General features: G+C 32.9%; 1 protein-coding gene across 5 annotated transcripts in view; it reads left to right on the plus strand.

Annotated features, from left to right (window-relative positions):
* SKIP (Shal K[+] channel interacting protein) overlaps nucleotides 1–20,023 on the plus strand; it is a 118,370-nt gene that overhangs the window by 86,941 nt on the left and 11,406 nt on the right. For all 5 annotated transcript variants that reach the window (XM_076115704.1, XM_076115705.1, XM_076115707.1 and 2 more), the window contains exons 2-5: nucleotides 16–267; nucleotides 2,233–2,393; nucleotides 10,198–10,244; nucleotides 12,174–12,316. In XM_076115704.1, the coding sequence (XP_075971819.1) occupies nucleotides 16–267; nucleotides 2,233–2,393; nucleotides 10,198–10,244; nucleotides 12,174–12,316 (603 nt within the window). The remainder of the gene's footprint in view (nucleotides 1–15; nucleotides 268–2,232; nucleotides 2,394–10,197; nucleotides 10,245–12,173; nucleotides 12,317–20,023) is intronic.

The raw sequence follows: 20,023 nt of genomic DNA on the forward strand, positions 1-20,023 counted from the left end.
ATATTTTGTCTACAGGATGGCGACAGAGGTTACCTCGAAGGCTTAGCTTCAAGATACGCAGACCTATTCTCCACACACTACGGTGACGTTCTAGACCATCTCGAAGAGTTGAGGAGACATGAATGGGACGAAATGTCTCCCAGAATGAGGGTGCTAGGAGGACCTGGAACCCCTCAAACTCCTCCATCAGCTAGTCCCGGGTCGTTGGCTCTAAATAACCTGACCACGTCGCATTCGCAACCCATTTATGTGCCTGGAAAATATTCGGTGAGTTGCAATTTGGTGAGTTACATATTCAGTCAACATTTTCGTATTTTGGATGCAAGCGCCTAAAAGCTTGTCGCTGTATTTTTCTGAATATATTTTATTTATCATTAGGTTATTTACTCGCGCAAGAAAAGTAAATGTGCAAGCTAAAATCTAGACTGTGTTTTTATAAGGCTTGCTTTTAAAATATAGTAAGTATTTTGTTTTAAAATAATGTATTATGGGTCATAATTTTCTATTAGTGCAGCACATTTGTGTTCGTAATAAAAATATGTTAGCTGCGAATGAAAAAGTTTGTTTTCGCTGAAAGAATTTATGCATTTGGCAACGCATCACCATACTTTTTTGGCGCGTCTCAAATTTGGCTCAGTTAAGTATTACTTTAACAGGATTTCAATCGCAATTATGTGGTTTATGGCATAATATATTTCGCTAAATTTCTTTTCGCCAGAGCTTACTTAGCAAGTATAAAATATTTGGTAGGCTTGAATTATTTATCGTTATTATCGGCTTTCGGCAGGCTTCCTTTTGGTTTTATTATATTTTTTATTGAGTCAATCTTCTTTGCTGTCTTTATATGACTTAAAGTATACAAGGTTGCGATTGTCAACGTCAGTCAAGAGTCACTATAGGTTATATTAATTCAATACAAAGTACAGCAAAAAACCTAATTACGATTGACAAGCCAAAAATACGCCAAGTCCTCGAATCAGACGGAAAGCATCTGACAAACGTAACACGTCCAATATCATGCCCCAGACGAAAATACAACGTCATAATGATGAGCTCCACAGAGGCCCACAGAGTAAAACGGCATGAATAAATGATAGGATCATTTCGTGTAATCAGACTAAGCGGGCAAAATCGTGGCTTTGTGTAAAATTAGCCAGAAATATTAGGATTTCAACATCGCGTGCTATCTAAACCATTTTTTGTGAACATAATTTTATTTCTTGTGAATACACGTGAAATTATATAAAGCGATTACCTTAGAGCCCTTCGGAATTGGATCAAGACTTGTATTAATACAAATATTTTTGTAAAGATATTTAAGCTTTTTCGGTGATTTAATATTCTCTTAATATGGCAAGTAATGGTTTGAGGCTTTTAAAACTACTGGCAGTTGCAATATTTTTAATTATGCTTTACAAAAACGCTGCATGAATGTGCTATAAGGTGTTTTTGCTTCTCTATCAATTATAAAATCAGCATAGGTATTTGCTTTTGCTAAGTATTCCAGCGGTATATTTTTTCCTAGCCGTCATTAAAGGTGATTAAGATGTTATCAAAGGGATGGTATACAGCCTGCATTTCAGGTTATTTCGATATCTTGTTATGGACACGGTAATTACTATAATACCTGTTGAGTTTATGATGTTTTTCTAGGCTTATTTTAAACTTTATTGGCGTCTAGTCTGACTAGATTCTGATAAATAATAATAATAATATATATTTTATTCAAGAATAGTTGCGTTATACTTCGGCAATTTAAATAAAATAAACAGTTTTATATGCGAGTATATTTATTTTTACAACACGCATATTAAACATTTTATTTAAAAGATGGTTTAATCTATAAAATGGTTATACGGTTTAAAGTACAAACTTCATATTTTTAACTATTTAGGACACAACAAGAACGCGTGCAAAAAAAATCTATTCGATAACCGATCTTCATTATGCACTTACTTTTTTTTAAATAGTTATGTATTTTTATTGTCTGTTTGCAATTTTTATGTATACTATACCTGTTGAGTTACCTGTAAATAAATAAATAAATAAATAAATAAATATACAAATATGTTCAATCTTTTCGTGTTTAGAATAACATATTGGATAAAGTAACAAAAATATTAATCGTTCTAAGAATTCAGAGTAGCGTTGTCTGCTTGCGTGCCTTCAAAGCGTTATCATATTCATAAAATCAAAGAAAAATATATAACAGTTTCTTATTTTCTTCAACAGCCCTCAAGTTGCCTCACAGAGAAAGAGGAGGACGAAATATACGGGTTCGGTTACGGCGTGTTCGGCAAACAGATGCTACAACGACAACAACAACAAAAACAACTGTTGTTGGCGCAACCCACGCAACCGTTGATGCATAACCAACAACACAATTATCAAAGGTGAGTGTTAACATATTGATTTTTATGATTCCACGGCTTTCTTCTTGGAAGACGTAGGAAGAATATACACCTACATTTTCCCAAGTTTGTATCGCGATTCCGAGTAATAATGAGCTTGAGTTTCTACGAATACAGAACTCATTACCAATTTTGCTTAGAGTAGGAATTTTATCTAAACTGCGGCAGACAAACGAATGATAATTGAATTTTACTGATAAATGTATAAAACAGTAGCTCGATTCTCTACTACTATCGACTACCGACAACCGACCTGTCATCAAGGAATTTTATATGAAAATCTGATCAGCGCCTCTGACGGGCGCGGTAGAAACTTTTTTGGCAGTACATTCTAAATATCAAAATGTCGATAACTAGCCGGTTGTCGGTAGTCGATAGTGGCAGAGAATCGAGGTAAAGTACAAAATTTTTTATCTTAAAATATACTATACATATTAAAATAATATATTTTTAAAACATTTATGATTGGTAAAATTACTGGTATGCTATCAGTTTTTTGCATTCTGAAACACGTCATTGCATTTCCGAACTTAAAACCCGCGAGTGAAGCTGCTACACTTAATGATTTGATATTGGCGTTTGCATTAAAGCTGCCAGTCTACATCACTTCATATCAAGCTTAATTCAATTCTGCAATTCAAATTTAAAACATGTGGAATAATTGGGAAATGCTTCATGCATTTCCAATAATTTTAATACTGAAATTGCTATTGGAAAAATATGGAAAATTTTAATTTTAATACCACGGTGGCGGGACATTTTCGACTTCAAAAATCATGAATTTCATTCATTTTTAAAATGTATATTGTCTTTATTGGATTTCGGTTTGAGGTGTCTGTTTAATGAACAATTTATTTTCATTTTTATTAATAAACCAATATCATTGTATTCACAACAATATAATGAGAAGTGTTATTGTACACCGAATATTTTGCATTTTCCATACAGGTGTTTATAATATTTCACGCACTTAAAATTAAATAATTTGTATAGTATAATGGCAGGTTATATTTCTTTTTTAATTTACAATCGTAACAGTTATTATTGTTGATACAAAGGCTTTTCCAGCCAAGTAATATTTCATAGCAACAATTATATGTACATATATGAATTATTATGTACTTTCAACTGAATAACAATGAACATAATCAGCATACCTAAAAATAAATCACACGAAGTGCACCTTGTTAAAAAACCAATTAACTGGTACTAATAAAATAAAATAAAACGATGTAACGAATACTCGAATAGCGTCATTACAACAATAACTTGCAATCAACCCAGTGAATGCCGACGTAACTGAAACGACTTTATCCTTTAAGGAAATTCGCGGTCGGCTTACACGAAACGTTAACGATAACGAGAATGGCCGACGTGGTCATAAATTATTTGGACTTTAACAGGTGTATTCGTTAGATAAGCTTTTGCGCTGCATGTTTAAATGCTAATCTAAATTGAAATCAGACATTCGATTGGCGACAGAAGCGGCCCCCGAGTTGAGAATAGTTTTAGTGATGCACGGTTACTGGGAGAGGCGGGGCGCATTCTTTCACAATGACTATAGAAAGGAATTGAGTAGAAAACTGTAGATAAGAAAGAAGCATTCGCACAAATTTAGGTCTTTTAGTTTTGAAGTGAAAGTTGAGGATTAAAAAAATACTGGACTATTTGGCTCCTTGCTCATATTTGATCGAATTTGATCAAAATTTTGTAGTTCAAATAAACCTCAATGGGATGTCGCCAAAAGAAAAAATGTGGTCGAGTCAAGGTAAAAATATAGTTAAAAAAATATTGTAATAAATATGATTTATCTCTCTCTGATCGCTATCTATGTATAATGTACACTGTAATTTGTTTTCTTACTTTATATTCCCAAGCAAGCAACAGCATTACGAAAGAAAGCCATTTACATAAACAATCTATCCGACAAACTAAAATCAACACTCCCCAGTAGCAAAGCTGAATAAATCTCTTCAGCTAACGAAACAGAATTACACAATAACGTTTTCCAACTAGCGAACTTATTCAACGTAGTACATAAACATTTGTCAATCCGGTAGACACAGTGTCCCGGGAATAAGTCCTCATTACACCGGTACTCGCTGTAAAATAAATTCAAATTAACACCCTGATGGATATGTCCGGCGACCAGGAATGTAACGCGGCTTATTCAAATGTTAAACTAACTTTATTGCCGCTGGTTTACAACTGAGGTAGCAGACGATTTGAAATTGGCTTTTGTAAAAGAAATTACTTGAGAATTCATTACTAATTGTAGCATTTTCAAAGTACACTTTTGATGTTTTGGATATTTATAAGGAAATTTTGGCAATTCATTATATTTTGATAACTTAAGTTGATGATAAAAACTTTAATCAGGTAGCAGGCTGAAAAATTCTGACCAAAAAAAATCTGTACTATCAACCATTATGATCACGTTGAGGCTTCTTATTTCATTCTGTGACAGTAAAAACTTTGCCAGTGCTTAGCCAATGTTTTGAATCATGTAAAAAACTAACTTATCAAGAACTCATAATATTTCTTATGAACTGAACAATTCTACTACTATAAAACACACTACAATATTTCTAATTCATTCTTCACATCAAAAGTTTTCGTTGTAAGATGAAATGCAAAATGTTTTGCCAATGATGGATTAAAAATGTGCGCTCGTGACGTTCGTTTTGTATTATATTCTGTAGTAGTAGTGACGTAACCTGGTTCTGCTGAATGGAAAACACATGTAGGAGCTACGAACGCAAACCAGTCACTGGTTTTGAATGGTTTTCGTAAGTGATTCGAAAAGTAGGGCTCAGTTTATTTGCAGATATTTGTTCGGTTTATTTTAAGCTTAGGTTGCTGCTTTTGTTGTTTTTTATACTACTAATGTTCATTAAGGTAGAGCAATCTAAAGTTAAACATGACTATTGTATTAAAAAGAAAACCGAATCTAACAAAGTTACATAATACTTTACAGTTACGTAAATACGGTCCTTTAAATTCTTCTCATATAACATGCACTAGTTTAAATACTTAAGAAAATTTCTTCTTAAACTAAAACATAAATTCTTATAACGGTAAAAACGATTACTTTCCAACACAGCAAGTAGGTTCACATAAATTTGTAGTCAGGAAAACCGAGTCTTCGCCCACACTCCGTATCTACGATGTCGTACAATGCTAATTAGATCTTTGCACCACTAGTTTGCCTAATGAATTACTAGTTAATGTGTTTTTCGATTGCAGTTAGATTATTTTATTTATTGGAGCTCGGATGAGTGGGTGGGATTACCGAGATCTTGTGTAAAACAGGCTTTAACTCTGTAAAGTAAGAATTTTTATTTGGGATTGTACACCTGTTTTTCTTGTAGGTGTACACTTAGACTGTTCTGTTTTCTTTTATAATTCAATTGTGAACTTATAATTCAAAATAAAAATTCAAGTTTTTAAAACGTATCAATTACTTTCACATAGATACTATAAACATTATAATCATATAAGATATATTTAATGATTGTGTTAGCTTATTTTTATATTGTATAATAAAATAAATAAACATTACTTTCCTTATAATAAAGATAGAGATGTAAATTTTATATGCGAATCAAGGGTCCTGGAAATTGAATGTTACACCTGCGTGGGACGACACGTTATAAAAGTCAGGTCAAGATAAATGTTGGTGCTTTGAATGCCTTGCAATCTGATCCCATATGGTCGCTGCACAATATAAGTATGTATTTTAATACTGTTTACAATGGATATTGTGACTGCGAATGTAAAAATTAAATAAGAATTGCGATAAAAAATATTTATTGTATGCAGATATTGGACTCCATAAAAAGCAGATTGCGTCGGTATTATACCTAATTAGAACTTAAAAGCTATTTTTTTGCTAGTATAGTATTGTAATTTTGGATAGTTAGTTTGAGCTTTTTTCTAATTTGATCCACATTTGTTTCGGTGTTCGTACTAAATTTTCCTAATGTTTGTAGAAAAGTAGGTTTAACTATAGAGTCTAAAAAAAAGATACTAAATAAGTAAGTTTATTCTTTAGTCAGTTAGAAAAAATTAAACGATTCGTTCATTATTTTATATAGAAAATATTAAAGAATGTAAAACATTTCATAGTACCGCTGTTATAAGCTGCATGCATTTGCATATTAAGCTCTTATCACTACTACGTATGCAATAAAATTTATTTTCACTAGCATTCAGTTTGAATTAACTACGTATCTAGTTAATTAACATAATGTTTCCTCAGAAGTAGTCAGTGTTTTTATCAAGAGAATGTTACTTTATAAAGCTTTATAATAATGGTTCATTTCTATTGTTTTATTTTTGAACTGCTATTGTAATAGTTTTCTTTTTTGTTCTTATAAAAGGCCAATAATAATAAGTTTTTGCATTCGCTTCAACATTATTTACTTACCTATATAAAACCTTCGTACCAGTTATAACATTATTTAATCCGAAAACTTTATTATGGGGCTCTTTATTTGAACCTTTCACAAATATGAATTAACAACCAGAAAGGCCCCTATCGTAAAAACAAAAAATATCTCGTTACACCCTGATTAATGTGCGGAAACTTTTTAGGGGTAACTGCAAATTTTCTCCCATTTCCTGAAATATAAATGAAGGAATTCCTAAATAACGACATCCCTTAGAACCGTGAACTTTTCGCATCCGACCAAGCATCAAAGCTTGCGACTTCTTAAAGTATTAAAATAAGGATGCCCCCTTACTTGTGTGAACAAAGTTGAAGGAATTCTCGACAAATCATCGGTTGACATTTACGGTAAATTGTGTGCTCACGTTTTGATGTTATATTGGCTTTTAAATTAATAAGGTTGCTGAGTTTAAATTGGGCTACTCAGTGAAAAATCTGATTCAATTTTAATTTTACGCACTTGCAATTTTTGGTGCAATATTTTTATATTACCAACGCAAGGAAAATGTCGTAATTCTTACGAAGAATTTAAAGATTCAGTTCTAGCTTTAATAAAGTGAGCCGTAGTAGTAAAATGAGTTAATCAACATTCTTTCAAACAGAAGAACAAACTTCCAAATAATCAAAACATTCATTGGTTCATCCAAAACATGAAATCAAAACAATAAATAAATAATAAGCACACCTACGCATATAAAACATTACTAACGAACCCACGTATATGTAAATGTTACATATGAATATTTGTGTCAATTGATGGAATAAACGTTGACGAGTGTATCTTAACACTATGGTATTAGCATACGTAATGTACCAGTATATTGTATTTGATTTGACGCATAAATTATGTTTGAGGGAAATATTTAACTAAATTGTGGGCTGCAGACAGATTGGTTTGGAAGGTCGTGTTGTGAATTCAATTCTCGGAACAAATGTTTGTGTGAAATTGTTTTGGGTGTAGTTTTAATCTGTCCATTAAATATTTGTGGATTAGATAGGATTATTTCCCGTCTTTTTTAAATAATAAGTAGGCAGTTTGTCTACATAATCTTCTAAGAAAGCGAATTCTATATAATTAGTAGACAAGTGGTTATAGAATTTCATAATTCGACGCTCCCGCCTTCGCTACGCCTCCAGTATTCTTCCATTAAATTCTCATAATCAAAAACAGTTATAAGATTTGTATGACACTTAATACGTAGAAAATCCATTATTCGCATCTAACCAAGTAATAAGCTTGTATTTAATAAACGGAAGGGAACATAAATAGCAACACGTGGGCGTAAGAGACGTATTACACCTACATTTCTCTATTTTATTATCTTTATTCATAGATTATCCATCTAATCCTGAACTTTCTCTACTCGAAGATACGAATCCTCCATAGCTAATGCAAAAGCTTTTATCAAATAAATTCTCGGTGCCGCAGTCATACATAACCAACGTCTTACACCGAGCTAACAGCATTGTGTAGCGTACTTACAATATTTACCCTCCAGTCCAAACATTACAAGCAAGAAATCAAACGCTGTGTTTAACTACTTAAATCAATAAAGTACTATGATATACTCCAGTCATAAACACTGTTCAGACATTAAATACGATATATGAACTCGTTACTCAATTAACGCACAGAATCCTACTAACAAGGTATGCGATTACCGGCTTCGAGATACGAGAAATGGCGAGAAACGCCGCGATACGCAGTCTATGGGATACGGGAATACGCGGCTTAACTAGACAGAATTTATCTAAGTGCTTTCGAGAACGCTGCGCTTCGTTATTTCTGTTTTGCTATCTGTTTTGCTGAGCTGGATTCGATTACGTTTTCAAGTCCGGTTTTGTGTATGTTTTATGAATCGACTGACAATTATTGGGTCTTGTTTCGAGTGTTTGCGTCGTCTTGAAACGATGGGCCCTTCGACACGCTTAGGAGCGTGCAGCGCGAGATGACAATAGCTTTTATAAATATCACAGCTTTGAAAGTATTGAATTGTTTTCGATTCGTGGTTGGGTAAAAGTTTGTTTTGGCATTTCGCGTTTATTTGCATTAAACGTTTGTTTGCCACATTGCGTGCGCTATGTATCTCAATTTGCTAACCTCAGTTATCCTGTTTTACAAACTAACACAGGAATATTAACTCACAAACAATTAAATAAACAAACATACGATAAACAACAGCAATTTATCAGTTTACGCTGTTACAACTACGGTTCTGAACAACAAAATTAAGCTTATATAAATTTATTATATTCATAGAACTAAATTGTTGAGAAAATCAATATTCATTGCATACGCGTTGCATGGTGCCGATATGATACCGCTCATTCTGATTTATTGCGTGATCCCAACTCTATATTGGGTTTACGAACTGAAACATGTGAGATATTGAACTATTGTTTCGTAATAAGCTTCTCGAGTTTGATCATTATTGTTGATATTATTTATTGTAAGATACCTGCAGCAATTTCGATTGATTTTCTACTTTGATTATCTACTTTATAAATTGCAAACAAGAATTGTAGTTGGAATATAGATTTTTGGGGCGGTTTCGCGTTCGTGCTTTCCATCACGGTCATTACTAATGGATAAAGCAATTAATTGCAAGAAATAATTGATATCTTTTATGATAATAAAAGCTCATTTTCAGAACTCAAATTACATAAATTCAAATTAATTTTGTACAGGTAACATTACCGTGGATTTAAATGTTCAATTATCTGAGCTGATTAAGGGTGCAGACACATCAAACCGAACTCTTTACAAATTTACGATTTCATTAACCACTCATTTTACGAGCGATCATCATTAGCATCGTATTGTTAATGTCGATGTCGATTAATTTCCCATTTTCCGAATTCCGAATACTGTATTACCGGTTTTTTTACCTTCGCAATATCCGACTCGCAATCAAATATTTATACGATAATTATTGATACTCGGATTTTGTGATTGGTTAATTAACTGTACGTGGAATCTGTGTATTGCAGAATATGTGAGAAGTTTGACAAATAATTTATGTGGCTTATGTCAGAAAAATCCCAGTACTGGGAATGGAAAGTGAATGAAAAAAGTTTCGACGTCGCAATTTGGGAACTATTTAAGTGTTATATAATTTTAGTTTAAATATTTTTCGAAAATTGTAGTACTTATACAATATTTTTTTAATACACAATTTTTAATAAAAAACAGCTCTAAATAACAATAAAAAAATATGAGCATTCTGCCATCGTAATAAGATTTACCTTTTTTTTAATTTTCTCCTTATGTTGTTCGTATAGACGCATGAAATATTTCGTTTCTTAATAAAATAAGAAAATGTATTTTTGTTCCAGTTGCCTGAGCCCACGCTCGGCGTATTTCTACGAATTCCCACCTAGCGGTGAGTATTTTACGTTAAATTAAAAGGTGTCGGGAATTATTTTTATCGTATTTTGTAATTAAATTATAAGGAAAATTCAAGAAATTATTATAGGAAAAGAATTTTTCATATTTATCGTGTTAGCTTATTAGATTTTTATTTTGCGAATGAGCACGCAAATGTCCATTTCATGCGTTTCCGAAAAGTTTTCTCTAAGTAAAATGTTATTTTTCACTAATACCATTTTTTAGCCTTAAGAGTTGTGTTGTATGTTTGGTACGAGCCTGTACTCTGTTTTAGCAATTTAAGCAATTTAGAAAGAAAGAGCAATTTATTTTTATTCAAATAACATGCTAAACTTAAAGATTTAAATCAGCTTTAAAACCTACATACCATTTTAAAAGGGTTAACTTTCAACACTAAATAAAGTAGCTGGCACATAACACACTTTTTCCTTCACTTTATCCGTCACTCATAGTTACAAAGCAATTAAGCGATTCATTAAAATCTAAAAAGAACACGCTAGAAATGAAAGAAAAACCTAAAACATGCCAAGACTTTAAGTGCCTGATTTATTAACATTTAATGTAAGTTAGACGTGTCGTGACTTTGTTTCAGCCTAATTTATTTCTAAAAGTACGCAAAGTTCGCTCTTAATAGGTTTTAAATCAGATTAGGCATTCTTTTAACCTTTTTGAAATTAGGACATTTTTTAGAAGCCCTATTCTTTCTTAAAATAATTTGACACCGTTTTTATAAGTGGTTTATTACTTTGGTCATATTTTCAAGAATTTCAACTTACTTTCCATTCTAAAGTAATCTCAGTTATTTTCCAAATAAAATCAGTCTAATAACAATGTTTAATATTATACACTTACAATTAACTTACCTACATATTTCATATTATATGTACGTGTGCACGTAAAATCAATAAAGTAATATTATAAACTTGTTTGTATTTAAAGAGACCAAACACAAACACAAACAAATAAAACATCGGTATCTGTAATATCAGTACGATTTACTTCCTTCTTTACCTTTTGGAAGCGCCGTGAACTGAATATTAAACGAGATCTGTTTCCGTAAATATTAATTTAACTTTCTTCCTTAACATTTTATTAAGTACTTTTGTATTATATTTTCACCTTGGAGCTTTGGAATTTTATCGTCGGAAAGGGTTGACTTTGTAAATTGTTTTTTATATCGATATTCATGTTTTAGGTATTTCTATAAGCGACTAAGGCTCCTTTAAAGTAACCTCAAACCTCGCACTCTAGTTAAATTTACCACTTGACCTTTAAAGGTTATGCTTTTAACTTCTTCAAAACCTTAGGGAAAAAAAACATTCTAATAGTAAGTACTTCTATTTTACTCAAAAGACACAATAAAGTTAGATCGAGTAATTAAGCATAATATTTTCTGTATACGCATTCATTTCCGTAGACCGGACATCTCATAGTACGTTCAAAAAGACTTCAGGTGGACGGTGGACTCTTCATCTTCTAAATATAGAATGTTATTCACTTACTCACCCATGGGAAGTGAGTAAATTATTTTTAGCCGCGGAAGTAAGCAGGACTGTAGTTTGGGTATAGCGTACACAACATTATCTTGGACAGTGTAAATTAAAGAACAAAGGAGGATATTAAAGAAGACATGTAGAATATGTATAAAATTACTCTGTTTTCCTATGCGGGTACACAAGAAGCAAAGAAAGTAGTATTCTTCTCATAATTTTCTTAAAGTTTTGTGGAGTTTGTCAAAGCCTGATATTATCGAGAAAATTTTCATACCCTATTTTTCAAAGTGACATTAAGGACTAGAAAACTAACTGTAATCAGGGTAGTTTTAAATTGTATGAATCAATATATGTTCCACACAAGACTTGCCCGATTTCTTTTAAACGCTATTGTCGAGAAAAATCTTATAAAATCTTTATTTTTTCTTTAGATAACTGCCTCGGTACAGCAAAGAAGAAAGTGACAACGTTTTCAAGGCTGTTACGAGGGTTAAAGTCCCATAGGAAAGAGAAGCACGGCTCCTGTTCGCCGAAGCATACACACAGTCCTCGACAAGCGTTGCCGCCGCAGAGGGTAAGTGATATTCTTTATTTTGTTTAGTAAATCAATAGGATTGTGTGCTACTAATATTATTCCTTGACAAGACAGCTCAAGGAATTAGATGTCGCGTTACTTTCATACATGTATGAAAGTATTTGCCATACGCGGAAATGAGTTTCAAAACCAAGGTTTAACCTTTCCCTATTGTAAGAAAAATAGATTTTCAAATACCTTACATTTGTGTTATTTTGATTTAAACAACTCGGTCTTTAACAAACTATACAAAAAATTGGATGGAATTTGTGAAATTCCCATTTTAAACATAACCTTTCGTACATGTATGAAAGTGTGTATTACTTCAATGAAGACGCGTCGTGTGACAGTGTGATACTTACTTCTAATACTTGTATGCGTTTGTCTAGATTTTAACAGGACTGCAGTTTGAATAGCTCATAGAAATATATAGATTTTAAGTAATAAAAAGTGTGTTATTTAATACTTATGTATTATCTCTCTATTTAGAACGTGTGCGCTAATATATGAATATGTATTTTATATTACTGATGAAATCTTTAACCACAAAATGTTTCTTTTGTTTACTAGTAGATAGGTAAAAATGTTTGCGTTGTTAAGTAAATATATCAAGTTACAGGTTTTTAGTGAAAGCTAGCTTTGTAGGTAATCAGATTTTGTGCTTTTGGTATATTCCGAAATGTAGAGTATTTTTAAACGCCGTAACTTTAAATCGTGTTGTCAAAGTAATAATAAGTTTTTATCAATTGCTGTGGCAAAGTTTGCCCTTTAACTAAACGTATGATAGTTTAGAACAGTGATTTATGATAGTTTTAAGAGAAGCGACGTTGTATAACAACGTCCAATAACAAAATAGTTTAATCTTAAAGGAATTCTCACACAAAGCATCAATGGTCTGACGAGCATAAAACAGGTGAACAAGCACGTATACCTTATGGTATTCAGATGAACGAACGCGTACCAGACACAATTTGTAAGACCCCACATAAACATACTACCTTAGGGCCTGTTCATACACGCTGATGCGTGTGGGGAGCATAGTACTAAAATTAAAAGTTTGTAAAGATTATTCTATTACTAGATTCTAGCGATTATTTCCCAGGTCCATTAGGTTGAACGCGATACTTTATAACTGTGTTTTACCACGTTTTAACCTAATCTAAACAGACTATACTATATACTATTTCGGCTTGAGTATCGTTGAGTTGGTATTCCTATACCTCTAAAATGTTTTTTTTTTGCTAAGAACCTTCTCTCTATAGATTATATGAACAACAAATCTGTAGATGCGAAACTATACAATTTTTAATAAGCTTGGTTGCCAAATTCGTCATGTCATGTCAGCTTGAAATCAGACATGAGAAAGTGAAATTCTCAGTCAGTTCTGAATGTTTTAGTATAATCTACTTTTCTAAATAAGTTTTCTACTTGTCAGTCTGTGTGAATGTACGCTTATACAGTGAAGTTTATTGCGACGCGTGGGTGGCCTGTTATGCCATGAAGCGTGCCAGCTATAACCCGACAGTTTACACCTAATAGCTAATAATTGGTGACTAAGTCATTAACGTATTGTTATTTTAATCGACGGATGGTGATTGGTCATGGTGGGGAAGCGTCTGGTGTTAAAACTTATGTTTTGTCTCTCTCACTCTCCTTAAGGATAGTAAATATATTCTAAAAATAGTTATTGGCGATAAATTTGAATATAAACAAGACGGGCGAGATCAAATTGTACATTAACCTTCTACACAAAGGTGATAACATTATAACTACACTTTACTTGCCATTAAATTCTCCATTGCATTTATATTGCAACAATATTTTATAAAAATATTTAGCACTTGCTTTAATTCGATTTTCCAACTCTACTTAAAATAGCGTCATAAACGATCTGTATAAAACACTTTTATCACGTCACAGTTAACTTGAAATTGCCGAATTAGGACACGAAAAATAAAGGACTAGGTGCAATGACAGCCAAAAGCGCCAAGCTTTAAAACTACGCTTGCTCTTCCTCTTTTATTTTCCTCTGGTCAGTGCTATACCTGGGAAGCTTAGCACGTTCGTTTCTGGTTACAAGTGCGTTCGTGATAACGACCGCACTATGCGAACGTGACCTTAACGGTCTCCATGGCCACCACTGTAGCCATTACATAATAGGTACTTTATGTTGACATTTTCTGTGAACTTTATCGTCCAAAAAATAGTCCTTTAATCCATATATTTGAAAAATGTATGACTTAAACTTAAAAAAAATTATTTAAACTATTTAAAATTATTTGTTTATTCCAAACAAAAACTTTAACTAACTTCGCGTGTTGTTTGTAGCTGTAATTATACCTACGTATGTTTTCATTGCTTCCGTTCTGAAAAGACTAAAACCACAGCACCGAAACTGATATCTTTTAGCCACAATTTTCCAAACCCTAGAATTTCCTCGAACAATAAGATCGAAAACAATTGAGTCTCCATTAAACTCAGCACATACCCACACGGTAGGGTGCGTGCCCCTATTGTCGTCTCACGATTTCTCGTTAGTTACAACAACAGTTTGTAACCGAATCTTAGTTTGAGCACACGCTCGCGGCGTCTGTCTCTCTTTTTTCATACATTCCCTTTTGCTACCCCCCATTATGTGGATCCGGCGCGACGCCGGTGCGCCTTTGACATGCACTCCGAGCAATTAGTATGACGCGTCGTATGTAGGAACGAACCTACAATACGTACGTGCAACGTTTAATTTTTTTTTCGGAATGTTTTGGAGCTCGCAGGGTGTTTTGGTCTGGAGGAATCTACCTAGTTGTGTTTTATTTTGTGCGGTTGCGAGATACTCTCAAATTCTTTTAACGCTACCGTAGTTACAGCTCCGTAACTTTATATCTACACTGATTAGTGAACTTTTATAGCTTCTGTTCATATCAAATGAAATGTAGACGAATGTATAGTTTGGATAAACAACATAATGAGTAAGCAACTATTACAGAAAAACATTCCGACTGAAGCCAGACAAAAGAAATTACAACCCCTTACAAGGAAACACGGAAAATATGAATTCCGCCACCCGTACGCAAGAAACACGCATCGAATACGCAACTCATCACCCAAATTAAGTGCTACATTTTTCCACGTCCACCTATATATTTATTAATCTCCAGACTGGAAGGGGGTGGTACGTCTCCGCATGCCTTTTGAGAAATGACGCCTGCCAAAGTTAAGTCGGTTGAGCCAACGCAAGACGGTGAGTTATGACCGTTTGTTGGGCTAAAGGATAAAGGCCATTAGAGCCCGGGTATAATCCTTATCGGCCAACTTGCACTTAGGATTAGTCTTGTCAAAAGTTGCCTTTTTTCGGTTTATTGACCGAGCCGTGTCCAGCTTTGATTAGGGGATCAGAACTGGATGAGTATTATTTGTAATGCTGCGTAATCCGTTGCTCGAAAGTTACATTAAGGTTATCGAGATTAGGAATACAATGATGAATGAGCCGGAATTATTATTTTGTATTGATTACCGGGGTAATGGAATGTTGTTAATGAATGCCGAATATAGCATAATAACTACTATATGGTATTCGATTCAGAATAATTAAATATGTTTACATCGTGTCTTTTGTTCTGATACTCGGCATCGAGTTAAATTATTCAACTTAAATACTATTGAATGGTCTTTCATTTACGGTTAACTTAGCTTTTATCATATCTTTGTGAAGTTATTTATCATTAAAAAAGTAAAAAAGCGAGCATATAGTTAGTTGCGGGAATATAGTTGTAGCTTACTATAATAATTTTACTAGGAAAAATATTGGTCATTAAACATAACTAGTTGTTTTATGGGTAGCATTAAAACGAGCACTGCAGAGAGCTTGGATGTCGAGAATAGTAACAAATTGTATAAAAGTTTAATAAACGTGATATTGTTCGGCGAACTGAAACAGAGTTATCACTCGTGTTTGCGAGTGTTTTAAAACTTTAATGAATATTTAATTACGAAATAGTGGTGTTGGATTTTTGTTTTGATTTAAAGTTTGTTAAATTTTATACATTTACTCTATTTACGATGTTTTTGGAATTGTATCGGTTACATATTTGTTTTAAATATTTTATTCCCACGTTTAGGTAAATTAAAAGCATTTCTTTACCTAGAATCAATTGTAGTATTTGAAAACAATTTTATAGCAATGTAAATTATGAACTTCAAAAGTAATAAAATAAATGCTAGTTTTGTTACACCTGTTTGCTGAACATCGTTTAAATCCAAACTATTCGTGTACGAAATTCATTTTTAAACTAATTCTTCTGACCCAAAATTCAACGTGTGTCTACACAAATCAGTTTACAGTGTCAAGCAACATTTCCTTTAATAATAAGTCTGGCCAATTTTCACTGGACTAAATTAAATTTTGCTTAGTCGCATGCCCCGTCATCGCTTGATATTACGCCGGCAAATCCGCGAATAAACTTCATTAGCCACGCCGTTATTTTGCGGAATACGGCGTTTTAGTTAAAAGGGAAATATAAAAATTTTCATGGGACAACTTTCTTTAATCTTTGACCCACTTACTTCTGGTTCAGGGGTCTTTATTATACTGGGATTTTGTAGATAGCCATATATAAAATTACAGACATGACAGTTAATTAATATTAATTTATTGGGTAAATTCATGCATGGTGAAATTTGCGGAATTTCTTGTTAACAAGCCTGTTTTACATGTAATTAAAGTAACCGTTGGATATTTGATTCCGCTTGATGATAAGTAATCATTTTCGGAATTATTATATTTCTCTGTAAACACTTTATTAAATTTTTTCGTGGTAAAGTTTATGAAAAAACAAGTATTCGTAATGTACACTTAGACCTAAAGCAATAGTAGATACCTAGTACATCATGAAAATCTTATTGGATTTCTGTATCTACATTGAAAAATAGGCAAATCTGATTTACATCATTTTAGTTCAACATTATCATTTTCCGAGATAATATGTCACCTTGGAATTAACCTATCTTTCGATCCTTCGCTGAGTAAAACAATACAAATATCAACATAGAATTTGCACAGATTACAGCAATTTTAACGTGCGGTACGTTTCAGGGCTTGGATTGCTGCGTGTAGGCCAGACGTCCTTTAATTGATTTTATGACTTCAGTTAGCCGTTCTAAGTGCAATTCAAATTTAGTACTGCAGCTATAATCCTTTATGAGCCGTGAATCCTCGTGTAAGGAAAAGGATAAGCACGATTGTTTAAGCTGTATTTGTTAAACTTCGAGAATATTGACAGAAATATCGCTATCTGAAAATAAATCTTAACATGACGCAGGTTTGGAATTCATATCTATTATGAACGTGTTGATATTCTGAAGAGTAACCGTATTATTTATAGGTGTTAAATAGCGTGTTTCCATAATTTCAAGCCTCTTGCTAAAGTTTAATAAGTTTAACTACCACTAGGGAACAATATTGAACCGATTGTGAAATGAATTTCAAGGCGTTAGCAACCGGCGACTTATTTAAAACTAGCTGACCCGCGCAACTTCGCTTGCGTCACGTTAGAGAGATTTGGTGAAATTTTTCCCCCTTTTTAAAACCATTTTTTACTGGTACTCTGCTCCTATTGGCCATAGCGTGATGATATATAGCCTAAAGCCTTCCTCGATAAATGGTCTATCTAACATTGAAAGAATTTTTCGAATCGGACCAGTAGTTCCTGAGATTACCGCGTTCAAACAAACAAACAAACAAACAAACTCTTCAGCTTTATAATATTAGTATAGATTAGTTCTTCTAAGATACAAATGCCCAGAGTTGTCCTTTATATCTTTAACTGAATTCTTAAGCCCTTCCTAGTCTGAGAGAGAGTCTCACGAATAAAGAAAACAGTTAAACTGCAGATAAAACGTATTCCTTTGTTTCAAAGCCACAACCATAATCCAAAACGACAGTAGCTATTTCAAGAAAAGCGCAGTCCGAACATTTCCTTATATTTGACTTACGTAGGCTATTGGCACGTTGCCTCGGATACTTCTTGCGGGAGGTATTATTGGTCTATGTTCATGTATGGTTTGTGCTCCATAGAGAGCAATAAAACGTTATAGTTGCTCCACGGTCGCTTTTAGCGTTTCGAAGATCGTAAATACGGCCATCTTCTGCCGATAAATGTGTATTGCATGTTGCATTGTTCGACAATTTAGTGGTTGGATATATTTAGACTTGTTTAGTACTCAATTGGGATGGAAGAGTGTGAAATGGGTGACCTGATTAGTTTCTCTTGTGTTTAGGAGTTACTCTGATGAGATTCGTTTGTCAGTTTGCAAGAGAAATAGCATTAGAAACGTGTGACGCGATACTTTACAAAAAAGAATTGATGTGTAGAATTTTCATTTAGATTCTTATACCACACAAACAGTGTTGAGCTATCTTGAGTAAGTAAGTACAAACTTAAATCGCTGAACTTTCGCCAATAAAAAGTGTTAAGCTTAAATTTAAGCTGAACTAACTAACAAACTTGTATGATAACAATACAACGCCTACATCAGATTACTTTAACCTCATTAGCTTTTAAGGACAGTTGAGTCACAATCTCGTCATCAATTTTCACCAAAATCAGATGTCTGGAAACTTCGTTTATGACCGTCTAAAATCGAATACTCTCAGTAACTATGCTCCAAGATTTCACCAAAACCCACAAAGTTAGTCTCAAATTGTATACAACTAAATAAAATTCAATTGAAACTGAAACACGAAGTATGCAAATGAATCGTAAAGAGATTTTCGTGTAGAATAGATTAAAACGTAGCCAATATTAAAGTTTCACCAGTAAGGAAGTTATTCGTACTGAATAGGGTTGGCAAATACACTTACATTTTTTTTCCTGAAATATATTTGGTAGTCTAGCAGCGTATTAGGATTTCAGAATTATTATGTTTCGAATTGTGCGAAAAGTATTTTTTGCTCTTTGCGACATTTAAAATGTAAGAAGAATGCAATAAAATGAATATAACAATGAATATTAAAAGTTACAGAGTTGTTAAAAAAATACAAACGTACTTCAGCGGTATAAATCATCTACATAAATGATTTATAAGTTGTCTTGATTTCAACTTTTTAGTTCAATATACAGCCGTGTGTGTCGTGGATAAGCGCAGTATATTTAACAATTCTTTACTAAAGTTGACAGCCCTATATTCGCACATTTATCAACTTTACTACTGTTATGTATTCAGAAGCATTGTTTTTGACACAGATTACTTTCCTACCACGTTCCGCTGTGAAAATTGTACACAACTTTGTTCCTGAATATTTTTGCATTATTAAATAACTTGAATGTTTTACCTAGTTCGTTATTTCTTACAGAATGTATGCGAAGCTTTTGTTTATAACTTTTATTGTAAATTTTGAATAGAACAGGCTGTAGTTGTTTATTCCGAAAATGAATCATTAAAACAACATATTATCTGACTTTAGTTAGAATAAGTCCGTTTATCATTTTAAAAAAGACAACGGTTGTTAACTGTGTTTAATGCATTTGTATTTGTATACTAAAATTTATTCATAATATAGATTAAAATATTAGAACAATAATTAAAACAGTCGAACCTAAATCAATATAGATAAACAAGTTAATATTTGAAATAAATTACTCATTGGATTGGACAATCGAATACGCTCGGCATCTGGTTTCCAAACATTCAATATGCATTTATTGTTATACC

The sequence above is a fragment of the Anticarsia gemmatalis genome, chromosome 6 (genome assembly GCF_050436995.1).
Source record: "Anticarsia gemmatalis isolate Benzon Research Colony breed Stoneville strain chromosome 6, ilAntGemm2 primary, whole genome shotgun sequence".
In the NCBI taxonomy this organism is placed as follows: Eukaryota; Metazoa; Arthropoda; class Insecta; order Lepidoptera; family Erebidae; genus Anticarsia; species Anticarsia gemmatalis.